This window comes from Pleurodeles waltl, chromosome 10 (genome assembly GCF_031143425.1).
Source record: "Pleurodeles waltl isolate 20211129_DDA chromosome 10, aPleWal1.hap1.20221129, whole genome shotgun sequence".
In the NCBI taxonomy this organism is placed as follows: domain Eukaryota; kingdom Metazoa; phylum Chordata; class Amphibia; order Caudata; family Salamandridae; genus Pleurodeles; species Pleurodeles waltl.
In genome coordinates, this window is record NC_090449.1 from 266485005 (window position 1) to 266500075 (window position 15071).

General features: G+C 47.8%; 1 protein-coding gene across 2 annotated transcripts in view; it reads left to right on the forward strand.

Annotated features, from left to right (window-relative positions):
* The window catches only part of USP7 (ubiquitin specific peptidase 7), a 1253379-nt gene that overhangs the window by 161255 nt on the left and 1077053 nt on the right, over window positions 1-15071 (forward strand). For both annotated transcript variants that reach the window (XM_069210408.1, XM_069210409.1), the window contains exon 3: window positions 6501-6699. In XM_069210408.1, the coding sequence (XP_069066509.1) occupies window positions 6501-6699 (199 nt within the window). The remainder of the gene's footprint in view (window positions 1-6500; window positions 6700-15071) is intronic.

Below are 15071 nucleotides of genomic sequence, written 5' to 3' on the forward strand. Positions count from 1 at the left end.
CTGCACTTTACTTGAAATAAACAAGCATCAACGTATGCAAGATTGTCCTGTTTATGTGATGGCAGCAGGACATTTTTTTAATGGTGCGGCTGTACAACGAGTGGAAATTCAACTGTCAGGAGGAGATATATATATCTTCCCCCCCCCCCCCCCTCCCCCCCCCCAATCCGCTCCTTGTAACCCTACGTATGTACTTCTGGGGTCTTCCCATGTACAAGTGATCCAAAATGGAATGTATTTCTTAATCAGTATAGCGCTCCCTTGGAGAACCCAGCATTTGCTAGGGTGGTATATGCTCATCATCCCAAGAATCTAGTTTGATCGCATTGGGTGTGTTTCCTGAAGGAAAACTGTCAGGTTGCAGCTTTCTAAGGTATTGTACCACCAAATCCTTGTTTAATCTTGTTGCCCAATCTGTTGACTTTCCAGGCCAAGAACTTGTGGTGAGTCATCTGTTGGGTTTTAGGTTGCCATTGTGGTACATTCAGCTTATAGAAGTCCTGGTGTCCCCAGTGTCTATCTCAAGGTTTAGCTGTGACTGCCTATTATTTAGAACAGGCAAACTAACTACTAATTAAGGTAGAACCCCCTCCGCCCCATCCCCGACCTTCCCTGCAACAAAACAACTTCTAATTCAAAACTTTGAAAGAGAGGTTATGAGAGGACTGTAGCCCACCCTCTGGCTTTCGTGCCCCTTTAACCAATACTGTAACAACCAAATTAACAACAGTTAACAAGGAGTCAAAAGCAGTGAGAAAGGAGGAAAGAAGGGAAAGGGACAAGAGAAAACCCAAATACAGGTTTTTGAGAAAGGAGGAAAGGAAGGGCTGAAGTTCAAGTACTGTTTGTGGGGCGGTCCTCGCACGTGGGAGCCATGTTCCCCACATATTGCCAGGTGCAGGTCTGCATCATAAGTCAGCTGTCTGGTCCATTAGTAGCCGGCTGGGTGACGTCTGGGTGTGTTACGTACCATGCATGTGATTTCCTTGATCAAGGTGCGTATCTTCCGATTCTGAAGCCAGATGCCCCTCCATGGGATCAGGGGTCCGCCAGCTTTGGAACTGGTTGACCAGCTGTTGTTCTGTTGGAAGCATATCCCTGCCACCACCTGAGGGTAGTCCGGTGTGTCCCCAGTCTCTTCTTTTGGTCGTTCAGGTTCCGCTGCCGTCTGGTTCAGTCATTGCGTTTCCCATCCGATTGGTCTCACCAGAGCTGCCTCAGCGGAGGGGGTTTCTCCATCCAGTCCCATGCTTCTTCGGTAGTTTGGAAAAAGTTTGACTTGCCTTCAAATAAGACCTTTAGTTTGATGGGGAACAGCAGCAAGTAGTCTAGTCAGAGCATTCTCAGTTCGGTCAAAAGTACAGCATTGTTTCTGCACCTCGATAGTAATCTGAGAAGACCACAATCTTACTGTTTTTGTAGCAGATTTCTACCAGCCGGCGTATCTCTTGGAGTACCATTTCTCCGTCCAGGAAATTCAGGAAGCGTGCTAATATAGGCTGCTGAGGGGTGATGAAACAGGAAGAGAACTGATCTGCCAGGAGGGAAGCCTTCAGCCATGTGGTCAGAAAGGGCCTGGTGTTTGTGCCCTCTGTACCCTCTGCGAAGCCCACAAAGCTCAGGTTGTTCTCCGTGCATGGTTTTCTGCATCATCCGCTTTCTAGTGTAGGTCTTTTGTCAGTACATGGAGCTCTGATACCTCTCGATGCAGGCTTTGGGTTGCATTTTCCACTTTTGATATCCTTGTTCCTGCGTTAGTGACCCATTCAGAAATTGTGCATGCTATTTCTTGCTTTGAAATAGTACATACAGAGCCAACTTCCTACAGAGTCCAAGGGTTCCCCTTAGAGGTAAGATGGTGACAAAAAGAGATAATTCTAATGCTCTATTTTGTGGTAGTGTGGTCAAGCAGTAGGCTTATCAGAGGGTAGTGTTAAGCTTTTGTTGTACACACACCGGCAATAAATGAGGAACACACACACTCAAAGACAATTCCAGGCCAATAGGTTTTTATATAGAAAAATATATTTTCTTAGTTTATCTTAAGAACCACAGGTTCAAGATTTACAAACAATACTTTAAATGAAAGGTATTTCACTTAGGGACTTTGGGAACTTTGAATTAGCAAAATATCATATACAGTTTTCACACAAATGGCAATAAGCTATTTTAAAACTGGACACTGCACATTTCAACAGTTCCTGGGGGAGGTAAGTGGTTGTTAGTTTTGCAGGTAAGTAAACCACCTACAGGGTTCAAAGTTGGGTCCAAGGTAGCCCACCGTTGGGGGTTCAGGGCAAACCCAAAGTTACCACAGCAGCAGCTCCGGGCCGGTCAGGTGCAGAGGTCAAAGTGGTGCCCAAAACACATAGGCTTCAATGGAGAAGGGGGTGCCCTGGTTCCAGTCTGCCAGCAGGTAAGTACCCGTGTCTTCGGAGGGCAGAACAGGGGGGGTTTGTAGGGCACCGGGGGACACACAAGTTAGTACAAAAAGTACACCCTCAGTGGCACGGGGCGGCCGGGTGCAGTGTGCAAACAGGCATCTGGTTTGCAATGTAATCCAATGGGAGTCCAAGGGGTCTCTTCAGCGATGCAGGCAAGGGTGGGCTCCTCTGGGTAGCCACCACCTGGGCAAGGGAGAGGGCCAACTGGGGGTCGCTCCTGCACTGGAGGTCGGATCATTCAGGTCCTGGGGGCTGCAGGTGCAGTGTCCTTACCAGGCGTCGGGTCTTTGAAGCAGGCAGTCGCGGTCAGGGGGAGCCTCGGGATTCCCTCTGCAGGTGTCACTGTGGGGGCGCAGGGGGGTCAACTCTGGCTACTCACGGGCTCGCAGTCGCCGGGGAGTCCTCCCTGTAGTGTTTGTTCTCCACAAGTCGAGCCGGGAGCGTCTGGTGCAGAGTGCAAAGTCTCACGCTTCTGGCGGGAAACGTGTGTTCTTTCAAAGTTGCTTCTTTGTTGCAAAGATGCTTCTTTCTTGGAGCAGAGCCGATGTCCTCTGGAGTTCTTGGTCCTTTTAGATGCAGGGTAATCCTCTGAGGCTTCAGAGGTCGCTGGACCCTGTGGAACGCGTCGCTGGAGCAATTTTTTTGAAGTGGGGAGACAGGCCGGTAGAGCTGGGGCCAAAGCAGTTGGTGTCTCCGTCTCTGAAGGTTTTTCAGCTCAGCAGTCCTTCTTCGTCTTAGGTTGCAGGAATCGATCTTGCTGTGTTCTGGGAGCCCCTAAATACTCGATTTAGGGGTGTGTTTAGGTCTGGGGGGTTAGTAGCCAATGGCTACTAGCCCTGAGGGTGGCTACACCCTCTTTGTGCCTCCTCCCTGAGGGGAGGGGGGCATATCCCTAATCCTATTGGGGGAATCCTTCATCTGCAAGATGGAGGCTTTCTAAAAGTCAGTCACCTCAGCTCAGGACACCTTAGGGGCTGTCCTGACTGGCCAGTGACTCCTCCTTGTTTTTCTCATCTCCTCCGGCCTTGCCGCCAAAAGTGGGGCCGTGGCCACAGGGGGCGGGCAACTTCACTAGCTGGAGTGCCCTGGGGTGCTGTAACAAAGGGGGTGAGCCTTTGAGGCTCACAGCCAGGTGTTAGTTCCTACAGGGGGAGGTGAGAAGCACCTCCACCCAGTACAGGCTTTACTAGCCACAGAGTGACAAAGGCACTCTCCCCATGTGGCCAGCAACATGTCTGGGGTGTGGCAGGCTGCTAAAACTGGTCAGCCCACACTGGTAGCCGGTATGGTTTCAGGGGGCATCTCTAAGATGCCCTCTAGGGTGTATTTTACAATAAAATGTACACTGGCATCAGTGTACATTTATTGTGCTGAGAAATTTGATACCAAACTTCACAGTTTTCAGTGTAGCCATTATGGTGCTGTGGAGTTTGTGCATGACAGAATCCCAGACCATATACTCTTACGGCTAACCTGCACTTACAATGTCTAAGGTTTTGCTTAGACTCTGTAGGGGCATAGTGCTCATGCACTTATGCCCTCACCTATGGAATAGTGCACCCTGCCTTAGGGCTGTAAGGCCTGCTAGAGGGGTGACTGATCTATACCTATAGGCAGTGTGAGGTTGGCATGGCACCCTGAGGGGAGTGCCATGTCGACGTAGTCATTTTATCTCCATCAGCACACGCAATCTGGCAAGCAGTGTGTCTGTGCTGCGTGAGGGGTCCCCAGGGTGGCATAATACATGCTGCAGCCCTTAGAGACCTTCCCTGGCATCAGGGCCCCTGGTACCAGGGGTACCAGTTATAAGGGACTTACCTGGATGCCAGGGTGTGCCAATTGTGGAAACAAAAGTACAGGTTAGGGAAAACACTGGTGTTGGGGCCTGGTTAGCAGGCCTCGGCACACTTTCAAATCATAACTTGCCATCAAAGGCAAAAAGTCAGGGGGTAACCATGCCAAGGAGGCATTTCCTTACAGAAATCTCATTTCTCAAAGCCCACCTTCTAGGGTCTCCCTCGACGCCTGATTTGCCTGGAGCAGCGTTGCATTGTCCGGCATGATCAGGGTAGTGGGCTCTGTTGCTGGGGTTGTCGCCATGGCACAGTGGTCTATCTTGCTCTGCCTGGACTCATTATCCTTAGCCATGGCGTTCCTGTCCTTAAGCCACTTGGTCTCCAGTTGTGGGGGGTATCCTCATGGCAGCACCAACCTGTGACTCTCGTTGCAGCCTAAGCGCACTAGCTTGGCCTTACCTCTGCCTGTAGTGGGCCAGGGGCAGGTGAGAAGTGTCTGAGCCTTCGTGTGTAGTCTGAAAGGGTCCGCTCTGTGGATCGCTGCCTGAGGTTAAGAGGGGGGGGGGGGCGGGGTGTTACTCTCTTCAATGACTAGTACCCAAGGAGGTCATTAAGGCCTTCTAAGGAGCCATTGCCTTCCATGAAGGGAAGATGAGTCGGGCCTGCTTGTGCAACGAGTGTTAAGCAGCATGAGCAGCCCCTCATTCACAGACTGGCATAGGTACAGAGGTTTGATATGCAGTAGTGATGCACGAGTGGACGGCCACAGCAGTTCCTCCTCGTTCCTGCCAGCTGATAGATCTCAGGTCGTGTTGTGAGTAATGCCGGCATTCAGGTCGGAGAGGCAACTGCTAAATATATTAGGCGGGGCCAGATGTAATAAGGTTAGGAATGTCAATGGGTGGAGTAGAGGCCTGGTCACCCAGCGAGGGTCTGCCTTCTTTTGTGAGGCCTCCACAGGCAGGCCATCATTCTGAGGCCTCCGCCTGGTATATGTAGTCCAGACCCTCGCATGCTTAGAAGCACTAGGGCCTTGTTTCTTTACGAGAGGGGGAAGATGGAACTGGCCTCTTTGGTCGTGGCCAAGGTATGCAGGGAGGATTAATTGCACCTGAGGTGGTTTCGTTGACCGGGCCACTAGGGACTGGGTCAAGGGATGTCTTTTGCCTCTAGGTCACACACGCACACGCACACGCACCGCACCGCACCAATAGGGTGGCGTCACTCCGGGAATGCCTTCCCCTCTGGCAGTGTGCCAACCCGATGCCTGGGACAAGAGGGATGAGTTGTCTTTACACCAGTTTGTGGAGCGTGTATGCCTCCCAGTTTGGACAGGTTAACGGCAATGCAGGTGGATTAAAGTAGGACCACAGGGGGATTGTAGTGGAGCACCCGCCATGTTTGCCGCCCTTGTCACGCCCGCTTCAAAGGTTACTTTTCATGCATTTACATTTGAGCTTAAAGATGGAATGTTTAATGCAGTTTGGTATTAGAAACAGTTCTAATTGGCTGAGACCTCTGTTTTCTTGTCATGCTCATAGTGAAGTGCTCAAGCAACAAAGGTTTTGCTCCATCTCCCAATATGCGATGTCAGGAGTGAAAGTCACTGGAACGTAGGCAGGGCAGGATCAGATGGCAACTTGGAAGTTTTCTTTATTTTCCAAAATACTGTGCATATTGGCATTCTAAGCTCGAGCTGCAAAAGTACTACATTTATTTGAAAAAGAATAGACAAATCTGTTAAAATGTGTTTCAATTCAGAGATCTTGAGGATAGTTCCAAAATCCCACACAGCATGGCAGGTTGTCCACAGCAGACACTAGAGCCATGGAGACTCGGCGTGTGCTGTAGCCAGACTAGGCTTGTTGTATATTTTGCTAGTGGTGTAGTTTTAAACTGTCAAAACTACTTAAGCTGTGTAAAAATACTTTTTGTATACAATGCTTATTGTCATAAAATGAGTCTTGTTGAATAGTTGGAGATACAAATTCCTTCAACTTTTGGTGATGAGGTAAATGCCAAACAAATCGCTCACCTACTGTTTTTACTTGGCACGAGTTACAACAGGTCACAGTGGAAGAACTTGGGGTGCTGCGGTCTAGGAATTGGATTCTTTTCAGTTTACCTTTTTTAGTGCATTTGTCCACATCGTCATTTAAGCTTGACATAATTAAACAATGATTTTTGTTTATTTTATGTTTCATACCTCCTTGTAAAGTTTAAACTGTCATTGGCTAAGTAATTATTTCTATTTTGACAGATACAAGTTGGCGTTCAGAAGCAACCTTTCAGTTTACGGTGGAGCGTTTCAGCAGATTAAGTGAATCGGTCCTGAGTCCGCCATGCTTTGTACGTAACCTTCCTTGGAAGATAATGGTGATGCCACGGTTTTACCCAGATAGACCTCATCAGAAGAGTGCGGGTTTCTTTCTTCAGTGCAACGCAGAATCTGATTCCACGTAAGGACTTCTATAAAAGGTTACAAAAAATTACAGCCGAGAGAGTTTTTATTTTAAGTGGTTCATTACCATTGTTTATAGAAATTACTAAGATGGGGCCTTAGTTATGTTTTTGGAAGATTTTTTTTCTTGTTTTTCTATTTTTTTTTTTTGTAGAGTGCTGCTTTAAAGAGGAAGTTCAGTTTTGATTGAAGCACATGCCTCCATTGGAGACCACCTGTTTGTCTGTTAAAATCACACCTGATAAGCCATTAACATTTACTTTATAACCGCTTATACGTTTGATACCAAATTGTCAGTAGCTGCAATGAGATACGCTTCCTTAGTCTTATTCTACATGTATGCTGCCACACTATGTTTAATGAAGGAGTGATATTTTTTCACCAGACTGCAGGTCTTTGGTTCATTGTTTTTTAAAAGGATTTGATTTTATCTAGTGACATGTCTTAAATGTTTTCCTTTTGGCTATGGTAACAATCCAGCTTGATCACAGGTGAGTTTATGCAACTAGGCGTAAGCAACGTTTTTCTTATTACTTCAATACATTGAGGACGAAAGCTGTGCTAGCAACTTAACGTGCATGCTTATGCTTGAAAATTAAATGTAATATTGGTTGCTGGTCGTTTATGGCCTTGTTACAGCATTTGTTAGTAACTTACAGTACAAAAACCACAGTTTATGGTCATGTAGTAAGAGGATTCATCATAGGACCTTAAGTATTTACAGATGTCTGATAAGCAGTGGAATCCGGTTTCTGGAGATGTATCTAAAACAGAAGTTATGAATCTGCTAGAGCTGTACTATATCCGTAAAAGATCATGTACCATACAGTCATTCTACCAGCTAATACGCACAAAATTCCTTATAGGAATGTGTTTTTTTTTTTTTTTTTTTTTGCTGCATTGCTTATGCAGATATTCCTTTAGAATTGACCGTAAGGAAATGCTCAGTTTGATTGACCTACTCTGACCTTATTTTGTACCTTTGTGGATCTTTTCATTTCACTTGCAAATCTAATCTCAATGCCTCTTAAAAGTATACCTAGCTGACATTAACATAGATTGTGATTGCCCTCGGATAAGCAAGACAGAAACTTAACACAGGTGTTTACCTTCAGTAAGGCCCTATTGTATGGTCATATGTGTAATCTCTAACCCCCTAGCTGCAGGGCCTTTCCCCTCCCAGCGTTGAGCTTTTTTTGGCTCTTTCGGGTAGTTCGCGGTTAGGCCCTAATAACTTTTTGCCCACATAGGCTGTCCATGCCAGATTTGTGTCCTTTTTCCCTGACATTCTGGGGATTCTTAAGGTACTCCGAGTTGGTGGGTTCCCCTGGAAGAGACCAAGAAATTAGCCAAAATACTGCTAAAAGTTATTTTAAAAAATTTTTTTTTTCTGATGGATAAAACTACCTGTGGATTCCTCAACTTATGAATTCGATCCTTGCGCCAGCATCCGACGGAAAGTCTTCTTCCTAGCTGTCGACGAGGACATCATAATGGCACGGCTCCGCGTGACTCCGTCTGACGTCAACGTGCCAATAAGAGGTCCTCGTCGGCGTACTAACGTCAGTTTTTCCTTTTTCCATGCTTCGACACCAACATTTTTTTCTTCCTGGCCCGTTGGTAACTGTAGCGATCTCTTGAAGTTACAATGTTGCCTCCGAAGAAGTCCGGGTTTAAGCCGTGTAGGGAATGCGGGGGTCGGATGTCAGTGACCGACCCCCATTCGGACTGTATTTGGTGTTTAAGCTCCGAACATGATGTGGAAGGTTGTTGTTCGTGCCAGAGCATGAATCAGAAAGCTCTGAAGGAACGCGAAGCAAAGCTCTTCTTGGCCAAGGCAAAGAAGGATCACAAGAAGGTTTCTTCCCATGCTTCTCCCAAAAAACATAAGAAGCGGTGTCATCATGACTCGGCGCCGTCATGAGACTCGGCGCCTGTTCGGAGCGGAGCCGTTCGAGGAGTCGTTCGAGGTTGAGATCTCGTTCGTCACGGCGCCAGAAGACGTGGGAGATGAGTCCTACGGTCACGCCTCAGCCGGAGAGTCCGGGGTTGTCACCGGCGCAGTCAGTCTATAAGGTCACTCAAGGTAGTCCTCGCTTTTTGCCGGCGCCGAGGGATCCTGATGTTCCCCATACATCTACACAGCAGTACCCAGCTTACCCGACTCCAGGGATGGATCCGGACGCATTTTTGAATGCGATGTATGCTGTTTTTCAATCCATGGCCCCTGCTGTTGCACCGGTGGGTCCCACGGGGCCATTGGCGTTCAATTTGGGCTCGCCGGCGTCGTACAGGGCTGCTCCATTCATGCCCTTCTGCCCTACAGAGCCTGGTGGTCCGGCGCCGGGGGTTTCCCCTGGCAGGAGTCCTTCGCCTGGGACTGTGGATCCGTCCGCTTCTTATCCGACTCCTTCTCCGTGCCATCTGGCGTCATTGATGGCCTCATCCAGACCGGCTCCATCTCGTTCTGTTCATTCGGCTTCGAGGAGGTCATCTGCCGACTTCGGGCCGGCGCCGGTTGAATCTGGGAGCCTTCCTGAACCGGTTCGGGGTCTGAGATCATCGGCGTCGATGGAGACGCATTTAAGATCTCGAAGGAAGGCGTTGAGGCTTCTGGAGGAAGAGGAATACAGAAGGCTTGAGGAAGGTGAGATAGAGCCTTCTGATGATTTCCAGGGACTTGCCACTGCAAGTGGTTTGGATACTTCCCCGGAGTGGGACATTACTTCTCCGGGGGAGTTTACTGAGGAAGCTGCCTCCTTCCATGCTGTGGTGAGGAAGGCAGCTGATTTACCTGGATTTGCCTTTGTCCACGGCAGAAGTTAAGACTAACCTGCTCACAGAGGTTCTTCATCCATCTTCATCCAGTGCTGACCCTTTGTTGCCTTTTAATGAGGCTTTGACTGAGCCTATTATAGACCTATGGAGAAAGCCGGTTACATCTCCTGCTGTGAACAGGGCAGTGGCGAGAAGGCATAGAAGTGCCCCAGGAGATCCGGTTTTTCTATCTCGTCACCCGACTCCGGCGAGTTTGGTTCAGGCATCATGTTCTGCAAAGCCTGCCCCGGGTACATTCCCTGGTGTTCCGACAGAGAATCCAAAAGGATGGAGCAATCCTCAAAGAAAATTTTCTCCTCTTGCAGCATGGCCCTAAAAGCTACCAATTCCACCTGTGTGCTAGGCAGATACATCCATGCCCTAATGGACTCTGCTAAGGAGATGGCAAAAGATCTGCTACAGGAAGTGCAAAAATCTTTTGGGTCCCTTTTCTTGGATGCGCAAGCTGCTGCACAGCAGATTATTCAATCTGGCTTGGATACCACGGATTCTATTGCCAGGGCCATGGGAACATCGGTGGCTACGAGAAGGCATGCCTGGCTAAGATCTTTTGGGATTCTTGTCAGATGTACAATCCACTTTAATGGACCTTCCATTTGATGGGGAAAAGCTGTTTGGGGACAAGGCAGACTCTGCCCTTGAACGGTTTAAGGACTGTTGTGCTACAGCTAAGTCCCTTCTGCTACATTGTACAGACCTTTTCGTAGGTTTCGAGGGTTTGCTAGAGGTTCTGCCTTTCATAGGTCTCAATCTTATGCCCAACAACCTGCCAACCCGCCCTATCGTGCTTTCAGAGGGCGAGGTAGGGGTAGGGTTAGAGGTCCAGCCCAGCAGCTCTCTTCTTCCTCCTCTGGTGGACAACAGCAGACGCAGCCCTAGTTTTCACCACTATCAGTCACACTTCTCCTGTAGGGGGAAGATTGAGTCTTTTTCTACAGCAATGGAGGTCAATTACAATAGACTCGTGGGTGCTAGGAATTGTGGAAAATGGCTATGCTCTCCCCTTTCACGAGTTTCCTCTTCCCTTCCCTCCCCGTCCTTCCTTTTGTTCAGAAGACCATCTTGTGTTGTTGCAACAGGAGGTTGTAGCCATGTTGGCAAAGGGCGCTATAGAGTTGGTACCATTGCAGGAAAGGGGTCAGGGGTGGTGTTCAAGATATTTCCTGATTCCCAAAGTGGACGGTCATCTAAGGCCGATCCTAGACTTGAGGATTTTGAATTTGTTCCTCAAGCAGGAAAAATTCAAAATGCTGACCCTAGCGCAGGTGCTATTGGTGTTGAACGAAGGAGACTGGATGGTGTCTGTCGACTTACAGGACGCGTACTTTCATGTTCCCATAATCAAGTCGCACAGGAAGTATCTCCGTTTTGTGGTCGGATTGCAACATTATCAGTTTGCGGTCCTTCCGTTTGGTCTTACTTCAGCACCCGGGTCTTCACAAAGGTGATGGCAGTTGTTGCAGCACATCTCAGAAAGAGGGAGGTAGCGTTTTTCCCTACCTGGAAGATTGGTTGATCAAGCCAAGTCTCCAGAGATTGTGTTGTCTCATCTGCGAATGACAACGCAGTCGTTGTTCGATCGGGGCTTTTCGGTGAATGTACCAAATCTCACCTGGAGCCCTCTCAACGCCTCCTGTTCATAGGGGCAGTATTGGACACAAGGTTTCGGGCCTACCCCCCGCTTCAGCGGGTACGGGACATTCAGGCGCTGATTCCTTTGTTTCAAAGTGGAGCGGCAGTTCCAGTCCTCTAAGTCTCACGCCTGCTAGGTCTGTTTGCTTCTTGCATTCTGTTGGTCACTCATGCTCGCTGGCATATGAGGTCTCTTCAGTGGTGCCTCCGCAGACAGTGGTTCCAGCACAAGGGGGATCTCAGGTATTCAATAAAGATCTCCAGGGACGCTGTAGCGGATCTCCTGTGGTGGGCAGAGGACGGCAACCTTTCCCAAGGAAAACAGTTTTCACTGCCCTCTCCAGTGGCCACAGTGATATCGGATGCTTCCACTCTAGGGTGGGGAGCTCATCTGGGGGACCTGGAGGTCAAGGGTCGTTGGGCTCCAGCGGAGCAGATGTTGCATATCAGTCTGTTGGAATTGCGGGCTGTACGTTTGGCGCTCAAGGCCTTCCTCCCTTCCTTTCGTGGTCAGTCAGTTCAGATCCTGACGGACAACACTACCGCGATGTGGTATATAAACAAGCAGGGAGGAGTGGGGTCGTATCTGCTTTGCCGTGAAGCCCTACGACTCTGGTCCTGGGCTCAGGACCATCAGATTTGCTTGATGGCAAATCATTTGGCCAGAGTGTTGAATGTACGTGCGGATGTTCTCAGCCATCACTTCTCATTAGATCACGAGTTGTGTCTCCATCCGGATCTAGTCCTCCACATCTTCGAGATGTGGGGTACTCCTCGGGTGGATTTATTTGCCACTCGGGAGAACGCGCATTGCCCGTTATTCGGCAGCCTCCAGTTTCCGATGCAAGGGGCTTTGGGGGACGCGTTTCAGATGTCCTGGAGCGGCCAGTTGCTTTACGCGTTCCCCCCCCCCCCCCCCACCCCATATACCCTTGATTCCTCTGGTTTTGAGGAAGGTTCGTCAGGACTGGGCCCAAATCATATTGGTGGCACCGGACTGGCCGAGAAGGGTATGGTATACAGACCTACTTCAACTCTCTGTGCCCTCTGCTCCGTCTCCCGCTCAGGGCATATCTCCTCTCAATCACAGGGGCAGGTTTTACACCCCCACCTCCAGAGCCTGCACCTTCATGCCTGGAGATTGAACGGGGCAACCTGAGTTCTTTTTCTCTCCCACCGGATGTAGTGGATGTTATACTATCGTCCAGGTGACACTCCACTAAATCTATTTATGCCGGAAGGTGGGCAAAATTTGTGCTGTGGAGAGAACCGAAAAGATCCTTTAAAGGCCCATCTTTCAGATGTGCTTTTGTTTGTTGTCAGTTTGGCGAAGAAAGGCTGTGCTATAGCTACAGTTAAGGGTTATTTGGCGGCTCTGTTGGCGTTTCTTTGCCTTCCGGATCAGCCGTCTTTATTCAAGTCTCCCATTGTACATAGGTTCCTTAAGGGTTTGGTGAATAGCTTTCCTCCTACTCCTTTTCACATGCCTCAGTGGGACTTAAATCTTGTTTTAACATTCTTAATGGGTTCGCCTTTCGAGCCCATGCATTCATGTCCATTGAGATATTTAGCCTTCAGGACTGTTTTCTTGATCGCAATTAATTCTGCCAGGAGGATTGGAGAGCTTCAGGCACTTTCCGTTAAGCCCCCTTTCACTATGTTCTTCCCTGATAAAGTGGTTCTAAAAACCAGGGCTGCTTTTCTACCGAAAGTTGTCACCCCTTTTCATATAGGGCAGAATATCACTCTTCCTGCTTTTTACCCTCCTCCCCTCCTGTCTAAAGAAGAGGAGGGACTCCATAGGTTGGACCCTAAGAGAGCCCTGAGTTTTTATCTCGAAAGAACTAAAGACTTTTGGTTGGATGAGCAACTGTTTATTGGAGATGCTGGTCAGCAAAAGGGCAGAGCTGTACGGAAAAGGACACTCCAGGTGGGTCATCTTCTGTATCCAGATCTGTTACTCTTTGGCAAAGAAGGTCCCTCCTGAAGGTATCAGGGCCCACTCTACTAGGGCTAAATCTGCATCCTCGGCTTTGGCGAGGGGCGTTCCATTGATAGATTTATGTAAAGCGGCAACTTGGGCGCCCCTCCATACTTTCGTAAAACATTACTGTTTAGACTGAGATGAGGAGGGACGGTCACTTTGCTTGCTCGGTATTGCAAGATTTCTTGGTGTAATCAGGTGGGCACCCACCACCGAGTTCGGCACTGCTTGGGACTCTATTCATAAGGTGAGGAATCCACAGGTAGTTGTATCCATCAGAAGAACAAGTTACTTACCTTCGGTAGTCAGTGTATCCACCAGAAAAAGCGTTACCGAAGGTAAGTAACTTGTTCTTTTGGAAAAATGGGAAAAAAGTGCTGCAGAAGAAAGCAGCATCTGGTTTTGCCCGTGCAAATGACATCAACAAAGAGTTTGCAGTGCTGAAATCACCATCCTCACAGCTTTCAGTAACAGGCAGTCTTGAATCAGAAAACCACATATTTCAACAGTTTTGGCATTTTACTGGGACATAACCCATTTTAACTATTTTTGTGACGTCATTCTCCCTCTAGTTAGTGACAGAAATGGGTATGAAACCAATGGTGGATCCCGGAAAGCTAAACATTTCTTAAAAGTAGACAAAATTCTGAATTCAGCAAGGGGTCATTTGTGTAGATCCTTCAAGTCTTTCCTACAGAAAGTAACAGTTTAAATTAAAAACATATTAAACTTGAATTGGAAAAAAAAACCAACCATTTTTGTCTGATTTCTTCTGTAACTTTTTCCAACTATGGCAGATTTTTTTAAAGCAATATACCGCTAAGTCTGCTGGACCCTTCTTCTGGTTGCAGGGATATGTAGAGCTTGTAGGTTCATCAAGAACCCAAGGTGTACTGAGAGTCAATAAATGAGCTGCACCTTGCAGTGGGTTTTCATTGTATACTGGGTATACAGCAGTTCATTTAGTAAAATATCTAGAGTGAAAAATAGGTATCAAGGAAACCTATGTATTTCCGAATTGGGCACAAGATAAGGAGTTTAGAAGCAGTGGTTATTTGCACATCTCTGATTTTGGGGGGGTCCCCATACTAGCACGTGAATTACAGGGTATTTCTCAAAATGACGTTTATTACACACTTACATTTAGAAGGCAAACATGTAGAGAGGCATTTGATAATAACACTTGTCCTTCTACTCTGTGTTCCCCTAGGTCTCCCAATTATAAAAAAAAAAAAAAAAAATGGAACTTCACTTGTGTGGGTAGGCCTAGTGCCCGTGACTGGAAACGCCCCAAAACGCAACATGGACATATCACATTTTTCCATTGGAAACTGATGTGTTTGTTGCAAAGTCCCTAGCTGTGGATTTTGGGCTGTCCCTCAGCCGGCACCTAGGGAAACCTACCAAACATTTACATTTTGTGAAAGTAGACACCTAGGGGATGGGGTGACTTGTGAGGCTCTCACTGGGTTCTGTTACCCAGAATCCTTTGCAAATCTTAAAATCAGGCTTAAAAAAACCTCTCTTCACATTTCGGTGCTGCAGTGGTCTGGAATCTGAGGGGAGCCACAAACTTAATTCCACCCAGCATTCCCCCAAGTCTCCTGATAAAAATGGTACCTCAATTGTGTGGGTAGGCCTAGTGCCCGCGACCGCAAATGCCCAAAACATACTGTGGCGATAATGGTAACTGAGGTGAGTGTTACTAAATAGTCTTGGATCTAGAACCATTTAGGGAAACCTACCAAACCCAGACATTTCTAAACAAAATAGACACTGAGGGAGTCCGTGGAGGTGTCTTGTGTGAATTCCCCAGTTTATATTACCCAGAATACCCTTCAAAGGTGAAATGTTGAATAAAAACAGAATTTTTTCCTTGCATTTCTGTGAAGTAAACTACAGCAGTATGCATGGGT